General features: G+C 42.3%; 1 protein-coding gene across 7 annotated transcripts in view; it reads right to left on the bottom strand.

Annotated features, from left to right (window-relative positions):
• tulp4 (TUB like protein 4) overlaps positions 1–12,890 on the bottom strand; it is a 49,762-nt gene extending 36,872 nt beyond the window's left edge. Inside the window, exons 1-3 of one of the 7 annotated variants that reach the window (XM_022226135.2) lie at positions 12,673–12,890; positions 9,541–9,726; positions 6,158–6,423 (exon numbers count right to left, since the gene is read on the bottom strand). In XM_022226135.2, coding sequence (XP_022081827.2) covers positions 6,158–6,409 — 252 coding nt within the window. In that variant the 5' untranslated portion in view covers positions 6,410–6,423; positions 9,541–9,726; positions 12,673–12,890. Of the gene's footprint in view, positions 1–6,157; positions 6,424–7,610; positions 8,194–9,540; positions 9,727–10,458; positions 12,082–12,672 lie in introns of those variants that run through there. The other 6 variants (XM_087146570.1, XM_022226136.2, XM_022226137.2 and 3 more) reach the window with 6 other exon arrangements.
• Between the last annotated feature and the right edge of the window lie 487 nt (positions 12,891–13,377).

Below are 13,377 nucleotides of genomic sequence, written 5' to 3'. Positions count from 1 at the left end.
CTAGATACATATGGTGTCAATTACACACATTTCCATAAACGCCCAAAGGATGCATCCCAAACACATTAAAACTGAGTACATGTACCGGCTGCAGGTATAATGGACATAGGCCTACGTGTACAGTTGACTCTTGTTCTAAAGAACACTGTTACAACAGAACATTGTTTACAAAGAGCAAAATTTTGAGAATTCCAATTTCTTGAGCTCTTGTGTTTTCTTTTGTTTTCCCACTCCTTTCATGACAAAATCCAAAGAAATTTGTCTGATCCTGTTAACTTTATGACAAAAGAGGACTGAATGCGTTTGCATGCACTCGAACATCACATTGACTTGCAAGGTCCAGGTTTGTGTCTGTGATGCATTTTTCAATTACCCGCAGATTAGCACCACGCAGAGAGCAAGAGGACTACCTCTGGAGTGGGCCCTTGCCAACTGTCTCTCTCAGTTTGCCTGGCTAAAAGCGACCTTTGCCATTTTCACTGAAATTTCTGCCGCAGTCAGCTGGAATTCTGAAGCCTTATAAATACCAGGAGAGTTAATTGACTGTACGCTTCCAATTTACCAAATTTACCAAATTCACCCTGCACCATCGTTCTCTGGAAAGATACGTTACACATTGACAAAAGAAATTACGAAGTCATTTAATATACTTTAAACACTTTAGTAGCTTTACAAGTTCACCCAATTCTTTTTCACAATTTTTAATGAACCTACATCTGTAGATGACCAAAGCGCACATACAGCGTTACAAATTTAGGTACAACCTTTGTTATAATGTTCTAATAAACTTGCATGTATGAGTACGGTAAGCATACAACCAGTACATACATGAAGAAGCTTGCTGTTAAATTCAGTATTTTAGACTGAGTTTGGGGGTTACATAGGCCTACACCATAATTTATTGTTTGTGTACAACAATACCACCCGTCATTGGACTTTGACTTTAGCGGGCATTTCAAGCTGATGGGCATGTATACTGAAAAGTGCATGTAATGGTACAGTGAACATACGTGAATGTATGTACAACATTACATGTGTACTGTGTGTACTTATGCACATTCCAAAGCATAGATCTGCAAAATCCCGCAGTAAGATCGGGCTTGCTGATTTTTAGACCCGTGAAAAACACTGAGCCGATTTTTTCACGAGACAGTTTACGGTCCATAAATTCCACCGTATTGCTGCACTTGACCCTCCCGTGGTTTACCTACGTGTGCACATGTACGGAACTTTGCCTTCACAAAGTCCTCTAGCAGTACCCGTCAGTATAAGTTGAGGCTGAGAAAATGATATCTTGGAGCAAAGCAGAGGATTTCAAGTGTGGTATCACACAAGGTACGGTACGGTCTGGCCCAAGACCTTGACACAAGGCGTCCTTCCAAATCTGCCACAAGTTTTTGCCGGATACATACAGCCTCAATTCTCCAAAACCACTGCACTCGGAGGATATTGGAGGATTGAGGACAGTTAGGGTTAACGCGCAAACGTGTACATCCGGCGTGGGCCTTGGTTCAATATTTACAGGAGGCCGGCAATAGTGCATACATGTATGTACGGCATACAGATGCTGTCTGCCCGCTATCATGTACGCGAACAACACAAGAGCTCACTCAGCCAAGGCACTCAGGGACACACAGCAAATTGCGGAGATGTTTATTCGCTCCGGTTAGCCGAAACCCATCAATACCGTATCATGCAGCATCTTATGGAAGTCCAAAGGTACGGATTTGTGTCACTGGTTCAAGTTTCCGCAGCACCGGCAAGCACATACATGTAAACTGCGAGCTTTGCATGAAACTATCTTCTTTCAGGAGTATGAGTACTATTACCACCTGTCATGACCTGTAGAGTATTTCATTTACTCTGTAAAAATAACACACACCTCTGTATTCAGCCTTGCAAGTTGTATAACAATGTCAATTTGGAATCCACATGCAGGGAAAATAACTTTTCATTTTTACGGAACCCACATAACAATGGACACAGTCACAAATTGTGCCCCAACCTCATGGAATGATGAATGTACATGTATGGCACACATTGTGTGATCTTTTAGTCATATCCAGTCCAGTGATAGCAATGTATACACGTACATGTACTTGCATTGCCCAACACAGGAGCGACAGATGGTGTGGGCTTTACTTGGAAATGGCATGGGAATGGTTTCCCTTTGATGGGCAAAATAACACATGCAGGAACAGGTTCGGGTGTGCAAAGTCTTACACAAATGTACGTGTAGCTAATGTGGACCCGTGAACAGAATACATGTAGGTCCTACATGCAGGCTGCGCAAACCTTGCACGGACTGAGCTGGGTCCACACTAGCCCAGGTGGACTCCCTGACCGTACTACATTAATGAAATGAAGACAACGTCCAACCTGGGCTAGGTCCACACAGGGGTTAGAGGCCCCCTTTTTCTGGAAGAAGTTTGCCAGGCATGAGGGTTATCAATTGCAATAGGAAGTGGAACTGTGTAGGAAACCATTAATAGAAATCCAGTGTAGAGGCCGGCTCACAGTGTAAGAAAAATGAGTACTTTCACTGACCTTTCCCAACGACAGAAAAATAAAGGATGTCCAAACTCGGTAAATGTTTGTGGGTTTGGACAAACTGAGCACAAGTTATATAGTATGTGTTCTGTTGACATGTGGATGCTTGTGTGCAAAGTTGAAATTTTGCCCACAAGGCTGTCTCGTCTTTGCCGATGAGGGTCTCGCTTTTTGTCAGAGAGTGGATACTCACACAAATATGATCTCAGTGCCAAACTGCTACAGTCAATCCTGTCGCCTGTCGTTCTCAACATTTTCAACCGTACATAAAACATGCCACACTTCTGATCCATAATTACTCTCCCCTGCAGGCTTGTATCGACTAAATGACAAAAACTATTTCACTTTTGTAAAAAAATTGCCACCTGCTTGATCGACCTGTGAACAAAGACTCACGGGTGAGGCACGCACATATGTACATGTACATGTACCAGCAGTATTCAAGCACTTTCAGAACTGCAGGTGTGTGTTAGGCCAGTAACAGGAGCCCTTCAGCTCCTAGAGTCGTTATGGCGGGTAGATTAACTACCCGCCATAATCTCTCAATCTGTGCTGCCAGACAGACCCATAAAAGAGAAGGGCCAGGTGGAGCTGGTTTCAAGGCCAGGGGAAAAATATGGTAAAATTTAGATGGAAATAATTGCGTACTGCAGCACGGAGCCAGCCCACAAGTGCAGTACCTATTACCAAATTGTGCCGATAAAAAAAAGAATGGATGACTTAGGGGAAATTAAAGCCAACAGAGGCCTTGTTTTAAAAGAGAAGAACAGAAAACAGTGTGTATGTTCGATCATGCTCAGGGGATATTTGAATTATTGTGTTTTTAACAAGTTAGAAACCATGTTGGCGTAGGGGTGCTTCCTTTCGAAAAAAGGGACTATCACGGCAATCGTCACTTCCTCCAATTTTGTTTAGACAAGTTGTCAACATATTTTCCCCCAGAGAATTTCCCCTCCAGCGACACAATGTGATCCTTTTTTTTTTGCAATTTTTTTCTCCTACACGTCAATTTGTTTGTCTCCATCCACGTGCGGCAGTTACAACAAAGGCGTGCAGTGCCACACTGGATTGAAACGGACGTCACAAAAGAAACACCGGAATTGGATCGCAATCGCTGATGTCTCTCCTTGGCAGTTTCTTTTATGCACAAGCTGAGAGCTGTTTTCCTTTAATTTGGCGCCAACTTGAATGAAAATCGCTGTTTGCCTGCAAATAAACGTCCTCACAATTTCTTGGCCCCTGTGGCTTCCCCCGCAGCTTCCCCCGCAGCATTTGTGAGACTACATGCACCGGCAGGAACCTGTACTGTCTTTCCATGGCAAAGCAGGTACACAAACTCTTGTGCTATGGGTTTGAACGTGAACGGACGTCTTTAAGAATCATGGATTACGGGCACAAGACTTGCGAGTACACGTACCAATAGCATGAGTACCTTTTGTTACGTTTGTGCTGTACACCACACAAGACATTTTCATGACTACTACAGTATGACGGTATGACGGGTACACTGGCCAACCAACAGAGGCCACATCCTCCGACCCCCTCCCCCGACCAACAAAACGTTTGAAGAAAAGTAAAGAAAGTAATGAGAGAAAGAAGCTTTTTCCATTTCATGTCCGTTCCTTGAAGTGTAAAAAAAGTACGAGAAAGGGCAATAAAAGCTACCATCGAAAATGTCATATATTTTTTTTATACCAACACGTGTTCATGTACAGATCAGAATTGTGCACATTTTCAAAAGAAAGCAAAACATTTCGTTTTCAAAGTCGTTCACTGTGAACGCTTACCTCAATACGTATTCAACCGCTAAAAAATGACAGATGAGGCCCTTAATTTTTCTGAATGGAGGAAATTTCACGCCGGCAATTTTGTTCACGCCCGACTGCTGATACATCTCTCTTTGCACTGCATGAGAGCTACACGTACAGTCTACATGGATGTCATTCGTCCCATGCCTGTGTGGGTCATGGGCGAGAAGTGAATCATCACGACACATGCATAATGGACTGCCTCAGAATCGGGTTAACTTCAGGCTGTGGCTTATTAATATTCTATTAGCATGCGAGTGAACATGGCCACAGCCAGAGACAAGAAAGTCCATTTCAGATAAAGCCATTTCTTGAATTAGTGCATATACATGTCCCTGTACATCACTTATTAAACTTTTGGAGTGCATGTACTTCTGCTTGGAACAGCATTCGTTATCTTTCTCCTTTTTTTTATTTCTCTTTTTCCACCCCTGCCCTGGCACTCAGCACTGGACATGACAAAAAGCCAACATGCAGCCTGTAGATCCAAAATGGATCAGTGAAATGAGCTCTTAAATCGAGGGAAACTAACTTTTTCCCCCCCCCAACATTTCATGCGTGCTTCGTTAATTTTTTCTGAATGTGAAATTTCTATGTGTTTATGTTAATGGTAAGCATCTGCATATATGCAGATTCATAGAAGTAGGGATTTGGATGTCCAGGGGCCAATTTCACGGAGCTGTTTAAGCACAGAATTTGCTTACATGTAAACATGGAAAAGCTTGCTTAATAAACAAGGGTTACCAGCTCAATATCCATGTGATTGTCATGCTAACCAAAAGACAGGTAAATACCATTCCAAAACAATATACATCACAAGAAGTTTTGGATGGTAACCTGATTTATCAAACAAGGTTTTTTCACGCTTAAACAAATGTTTTGCTTAAGCAGTGCTATGAAATTGGCCCAGGAGATGAAAAAAACAATTTGTTTAAACTAAAACTAAACTAAAACAGGTTTAGACAAGGTGCCTATGTTCGCAACAGCATGACAGAATTCAGAACAGGATAAGCCCAACAGTCGAGACAGGATGCACAAACAAATGACATAATAGCCCAATTCAATACAGGAAAGTCCGAAAGATCCTTGAAAAACCGCTCCGGTTGAAATTATTTGTAGACATCTTACCAACCCTAAGCTGTGCAGTTCCTGAGATAATTAATGGCCAAACAGTGCTCGGATGATAGAGCAAACAAAGATAATTTGCCCACTAACAACGCGAGCGTTCCAAGTCTAGAATCTGCATCGCGGAGACAAATGTTGCCTGGGGTTTTCAGGGCAAGGTACGCCTGATTGATGCTACAACAAATGTCACTGGACTCACAAATGTAGTTGAAGCCTGAACACCACGCCATACTCTTCAGGGGAAGGTTATAAATTTTTATGGTCATCGGGGTTATTCCAGAGAGGATCGGAGTGTACGAGTATATCAAGACCCAATCAGAGACTGGTCACAGAACCAGTTACAAGACCAGGACAAACGAGTTTTTCCAGAACTTCTTGCAGAGAAGTTCAGACTGGAGGTCATGTGATGGTCTTAAATGGTCCACGACAACATTGGGTCATAGTTCACTGACAATGTGGATTCAGGCCAGTTCATTCTTCAGGCCAAAGTGGCAGCAAGGCAAATTTAGCCTGATGACACATTTGTAATGAGACCGATTTCAGCTGAAATGCATTCAACTTTTGCAAATTCTTGATACAGATTTTTGGTGAGACGCAATAATTTTTCACCCGTGTTTGCTTTTGCCGTCAAGTACAAACTGGCCTGTTTTTAGGTGTAGAAGAGCCATCCTCACCTCACTGTTGTGGCCTCGCAGGTTGAAGTTGGTCCGGGAGGGCGTGGCGGCATTCTTGCGGGCATGGCTGCAGGTGTAGGTGACCCCCACGATCCCCTTGACATTCCCAGTGGCCAGCCAGCCCTCCGTGTAGCACCGTTTGCGGGTGTAGCTCTTGTCCTTCTCGCTGTCCGGCACCGTGCCCTTCCAGGACAGGGACAGGATGGTGCAGTCGCTGCGGGCCGCCGGGTTGTTTTCCAGCACGGCGTACATGGCAGTCGTGGCTGCTGCGTGGTGGGACAACGGAAAAGAAACAAAACAGTTCAGTGCTTGGGTCCAATGCATGCCTACGGTAATCTACAGCAAACCAGATGAGAGGTTGTTACTGGGGTGGCACCACGTTCGTAGACAGGTAGCATGCGAGCATTCCGTGCCTCTCAACCAACAGCGTACGGTGACTTGCAAATGCACACTCATTTAAGAATACATGTGCATGCAGCACCACCACCACAGTAACATCATCTCATAATAAATCTATCCCTAACCACGTGTACCTACAAGTGTAATTCCAGATATTAGGGGTCCACAAGTGTGACCTATTTGTGTCCCTGTTACGTCTGACCTTTATTATTTGACATGGAATTATCACCGGAATTGATTTCAAACTATTCCTATTTGTTTGGCAGGTAATTTGCATTAATTCATCACTCTTGGAAAATGGAAATTGTGTTCTGAACTTACAAAATCATATGTCAGATGTGACAGGGACCAAAAAACAAATGGACCCCTAATTTCTGGAATTACCCACCTGTAAATGGATGGAGTTTCCAAAACTGACAAGATCTGACTGTGTGATTTACAGGTACAGGTAAATGACACCTTGATGGCTAGGGATAGATTACAGCAAAAGACCAGGCGCTTTGAAAAACTTTGAAACATGTACATGTCACATACCCGCGCATTTGTCAGAATTTTCAGGGAATTTAGCTGCAGTAATTAGTTGCCGTATAATGCATCTCTTTCAAATTAATTCCCTTTGATCTTTTGGCAAAGCCTCTTGGATTTGTGCAAACATCCTGCGCTAAGCATTAACTCTATTTTTTGTATTAATTAAAAGTCCCAACATGTACACTGCCCGGGCTTGAACTGTCCAGAACGCATCAGAGTATACATGTATGTACATATGCCATTTCTTTGCATGTAGATCGGCGACGGCCCCAGTTAAGAAATACAGATTTGACAAGTCAGGGTACTACAATGCTACATGTATGTGTACACAGAGCTCACATTTGGAAGCATGTTGATATATGTTCGGTATATGTACGTACATGTACATATATATGCATGCTCGTGAACACAAAGCCCTGCCCAGTACATGCATACAATCCAGCATGTACAGTACATATCAAGAACCGATCAGTGGCTAAATTACTGTTTACCAACAAATGAAAAGATACACTTTCTAGCATCTCACCTGGCTTTTTTCACTCACATTGTACACAACTTCGTTAACATACCAGTGCATGTAGTTGATTTTAACAATGCTTCTCAACCAGCCAAAGCCATGGTTGACTTTTGAGGAGAAGGGAATAAAAAGACCATGCCCAATTCTACGCACGTCAAAGAAGCCATTAGGTATCCAGGAAACCCGCTTGTCTGCAGTCTCTCCGGCCTGCACTCATCAGTGTTTGCCCGACGCGCAATGCGACAGAAATCAGACTACATGCTGCAAAGCGCTGGGCTGCCTGTCATCTCATCCTCCTGTGACTAACCCTGGTGTCATCAAACGCTGCCAACGATGGGTGCACACGCCGTGTGTGTGTGTATACACACAGACACACATTCCTCGGGTGTGTGGATTAGCCTCTGCCGCGACTACGCCTGACTCACTTTCTAGGGCCGATTATGCGCACTGGCAGCCCACAGAGAACCTTCTCATTGGGATGCATATTGGGCAGTAAATACATTAACTTCACCTTGATCTTTACGAGGTCATCTTATGTGCAAATTACTTGTACCTGGTAAAATGTAATACACCTGAGTCAAGAATGTGAATGGCAAAGAGATAAACATTCAACAAAAGTCATTCTCTCAATACAAGGGTACATGTATTTTTCTCACCACAAAATGTCAATCCCGATACATGTATGAATGAGGACACTATTTCTGTACTGAGCTTACAACTTTTGGCAAAATAAAACATTACTTGATTACTTTTGTAGGAGGGGATCGAATGATTTTAAATAGTTCCAGGCTATCATTAAAACAACTTACGTCAAAACAACTATCGTCAAAAAAATTTAAAATGATTTTAAATACATGTAGTTCCGGGCTATCCTTAAAACAACTAACGTCAAAAAATACTGTTCTTGCGTGAAATAGGCAATAACCACGTACACGTACCCATCATATTCGAAAGTACATGTACATGGACCGGTACATCGACTCTACACAACAACTGGGCAACTACAACATTATGGAGTAGCTGTGTTGCATGGTAACGAGAACTGCTCAGAATTCCAAGGCGTCAATATCATTCTTAGAGCAAGGCTTAGTTTCTTGACGATGAACAAGCTGTGAAGAGAATTTTTCTTGAGGGCACTACCAAGGATTCCTATGGCTGCTTATTGAGCAAATGTCATGGCCGAGACCAAGGCCATCCACAGGGGCCTGCCCTTCACACAAGTCAGCCTGGAAATTGACTTAACATCGCCCCTATTTCATTCAACCCCTTCAAAAATAGAAGGTGTATAAAACAGCAAGTTTCACTTCCTCAAAATGCATTGCTACGCATACATGTACATGATCCGCCAATCCCTGAATATACCAAATCCTAGAAAATGAATCCTAAGGCCACTTTTTTTCAGTAATTTTGTTTCAATTTGCGGGGCTCTTTGTTCCGAAGAATCATGACTCATTTTGGCACCCTGAGAATAATGGTCATCACATGTATGAGGGTGTAGAATATTGAAGATACACGTAAATACAGTCCGGTTTCTTTGATTTACATGTAACATCATAAATAGTGCAAGATTTCTTTAAAAAGTGTGGTTTGTTTGTTAGTTTTATTTTACTAATGGCATTGGAGGCCTTCGGGGCACAGTTTTTAAGTAAACATTTCTTCATTCCCGACATGTGTCCCTTGCTTGTCCTACCGTACTGTTGTTTATATTTTGCATTGTTTTGATTGTGATATAATATTCATAATGATGATAATAACATTTTGGGACGGGTCACACTAGATAAATTTCCTGTTTTGTCAAGAAGTAATGGCACTTTCAAGAAAAAGTTCCTAGTGTGTGTGAGGGTTATTTCTTGGGGGGGGTTGATACTTGGCAAGATGACAAACTACGACCATGAGTAATCAATATAAGCAAGATCAGAGTAACGCCTGACTGGCTTACCACAGTAGTGATGTCAGACCCGCGGATGACGTGAGGGGGCGTCAGGTAGGAAGAAGAACGTCAGAAGCCACTAGCCTCCTCGGCTACCCCTTCAGAGGGAGGAGGAAGGGGGGGCACTCGCAGGGTCTGCTCAGAGGGAGGAGAGAGGAACGCTCGCTTGCCATGAGTCACATCCTGGTGATTGGCCTGGGGAGGAACAGAAACCAGAAATGAGACTCAGGAGGGAGGCAAGAATTGATGGGAGAAGTTCTGCAGTCGGCGACCCCTCACTAATCACTGCGACTCCCAAACGCTGCGGCCAATTTTACGGCTGCAGCTGGAAATAAAAACACAAGTCTATGGTAGCCGCTGGCTAGCGGCCACAGTCACTTCCCATAGACATGTGTTATTCTTAGCCTCAGCCAGTTGATTTGGCTGCAGCTGCATGTACTTTCCCTTCACTGCAAATGAAAATGCCTCAAGTTAAGAAATTCAAATGGCTTCCAAAATTGTTACAAATACATGTACACAATAGACTCAAACAAAAAAGGTCAAGGATTCTGATACAGGGTCAAAAGGGTCATGACCCTACTTTGCCTGTATGATTAATTAATGAATGAGATGTCGATATGAAGCCACTAATAATTGATTATAAGCCAAAACTACAGATTCTTTGAATCAGCCTGATGAGCTTTTTTAATTCAACAATACCACTAACAGTGTTGCTCTGATGTGGCATTTCTACCGATATGTACATGTACATGTATGTACATTGTACATACACTATGCAAACATGTAAATTATAACATAAAACTCTCTCCTGTTATTTTGCTGTGAAAGCGACCACCGCACTGGGAACATGTTGGAAATTACCAATTATATATGAAACAGGTTCTGGACTTGACACACGATGAAAATGACCAAGATTACTTCAAATACCTGGTACATGTGCTCATGGCCGAGTTAGACATTTTGATCAGCAGGACTTTCGACAATGCAGAAGAAAGCTACATGTATGACATGACTCACTTTCCTTCTCTGTTGTTAAAGCTTTAATTTTGCATACAATATAGGGCATTCCTCTCCCAACAAACAGCATTGTTCACTCACTGACTCAACTATTCACAAACAAGGCCGGATTGTAAAGGACTCATAGAATGGTTTGACCCTGAAGAGGCTGCTCGCACCCCAATGCTCATCTGTGGTGAGCCCTGATGACCTCGGAGTGACCCAGACAAGGGAAACAAACCTAAATGGACAAATTTGGATGAACACCTGTAGCTTTCTAATAACAGCCTTTAACATGACACATTACTCGTGGAAACAGATTGAAGTAACTTGAGTTATGGGTACGCCAGTGTATTTGTCAAAAAGGTTATCAAAAAATTGTGGCCCCTGTAATGTAGATCCTATGGGACATTTGGATTTTACCATCACAAATCAATCACTTTGACACTTTGATGACCAAAAAAAATGATGATATCAAATATTCTAAAATAACTTGACCCAATTCAGAGAATCTGGACACTCCTTAATAACATCATTATGGATCAAATTCATCTCTCTAACTTGGTTTCAAAACTTAAAATGCTGCATGTGCAACATTCTCTACACAAATGGATGGGAAGAGTTCCATGTACATGCATATATATACGTAAGCCAGTAATTATTCCCTACAGTGACCTATTAAGCATCAGATAGCAAAAACATGTCCAGAAAAGTTCTCTTTAGGAGGGAAAAACCCATGTCGTTTACTGAGAAAACACTTAGAAATGTTAAGACCAGTCTCACAGGGTTTATGCACAGGGTGTCAAGTGACATCCGTATATGGAACTCCTTCCAAATGGCCTTTTCATGTTCACATGTTAAAGATACTCGTTGGCACGCACAGTACACTCTGAAAAATATTGCAGTGCTATGACCATGACAATCTTAAAGGAATTGGGCTAGACATCTTGACCTTTTCAAAACCCTACTTTGGTTTTACAGCACAAATGTGCACAAATGCCCACAGTCACTGGTGAGCATGTATTTTCTACATGGACCACAAACATGCACAGGTTCAGTGTGTACACAGTAGGTTGCCAGCACAAAATGACCCAGGGTCTTTTGTGCAGTCCTCTTCACTGCATTTGGTTTACTGCACAATTATGCACATGAAACAGTGAAGCACAGTTGTTGGGCAGCACAAAAGTGCAATCTGATATTTCTGTGAGGGACTGTTGGTGCAGTGCACAACACAACACAGCTGTGCTTCATTGAGGTGTTCACCAAATGACCCAAAGAGTGACTTCAGCATAGACTGATTACAGTCATTATACGGGTAGCTTGAGTAACTCGAGCCCTTCTGACATCCAGAAATTCACAAGCATGTTCACTGGAGTTACTCGAACTAGGATCATTTCAAAAACAATTTCTACAAATAGCCCTAACCTACAGAAAAGTAGCATGTCAAATTTAGACACAAGTAGGCCTATCCTTAAGCCTTTTCGCACATGCTGCATCCAGGTGATTTTGCACAATGGTAGAAAGGAATTGTGGGAAGGTAAAAGGAGTAAACATTGTCCCTTTTTCTTTCCCACAATGCCTATCTACCATTGTGTAAAATCATCCATGCAGTATTTGCAATAAGGCTTATTAGCCAAGCACATGAAATTACACTCCTCTTCTAACCTGCAGAGCGACTGATAAGGTCGTAACTGGCTTAATGCCGTCATTCATGCTCCTTAATGAGTAAATCGTGCCATGGACAGACAAAACGGGTTTCGTGCTTGAGCATGTTGAGTAATGGGCCTGTTTGTTTCACACAGATCTGGATCGCGATCAGTGATCTCTTCCTACCTCCACGGTGATCCAAAAGCTGGTTCGCACTATTCGATGGGTTCTGATGTCAGTGAATCATAGATCATGATCCGTGTGAAACAAACAGGCCCAATGTTACTGAGTATTCCTTCATCCTACCTCCATGATTCATGATGTCATTAAGGAATAAACCACATCATCATGATCATGATGACCTCCACGATTACAGACTAAAGCAGGCTAAGCATGTTAAGCCTTACGAAGAAATGCAATTTGCAAGAGAGCATCAACCCAGCAGAATAGCAGCAAAAAAAAGGATCTCGTTTTACTCTACAAATCTTTAAAGCTTACGTCTTTATTTTCCACGGATCTCGCAGTTTAAGGCCCCATATCCAGTTCCCGAACAAAGAATTCCCTCAGCAAATCGTCGTACACGTATTCACAAATGAATGTTGTCGTGTACTGTTTTTCTCCGGACAAAAGGGCCAACTACTGTGAATGAGCATGCGTAAATTGGTTCCACAATGTACGAGTACATGTACGGTGCATGGACAATCCACTGTACATGTACTTCCACACGTAAATGCACCTGTACGGTTTACATGTATATGTCTGGCGCCCTCATTTGTTTGCTCTTGGGCCATTGCGCGCCTTCATCACTTCTTCATTTTTACCACGTGCTTCATGTCATCCATTCAAGGTGTTGGTCAAATTCCTCCATTTTCTCGGTTTTTGAATAATAGACCGATTGCGCCCGCTTAGTCGCGTAACCTATAGTCAGTTTGATTTATCAAACATCGGCAAATATAGCGTCCTCCCATAGCAAATTGTGTGTAAATTGTTTGTAATTGTATTTTTATCTCGCCAAAACATCAATTTTCAAAGTCTGTGTATGAATTTGGCTAAGACTGGCCAACAAGTTGACCAAAACTAGACAGTTATGGTTAAGTTCATAACAAACAAAATGCGCTATTTTATCACAAGGAGTGATCATGAGATCTCATAAAATACCTTTTTGTACAAATGCCATAATAAAAATGATTCAAATGAGGCAAA

Source organism: Acanthaster planci, linkage group LG15 (genome assembly GCF_054643075.1).
Source record: "Acanthaster planci isolate LZ-2023a linkage group LG15, COTS_SCS, whole genome shotgun sequence".
In the NCBI taxonomy this organism is placed as follows: domain Eukaryota; kingdom Metazoa; phylum Echinodermata; class Asteroidea; order Valvatida; family Acanthasteridae; genus Acanthaster; species Acanthaster planci.
This window is presented reverse-complemented; position numbering and strand designations above follow the sequence as displayed.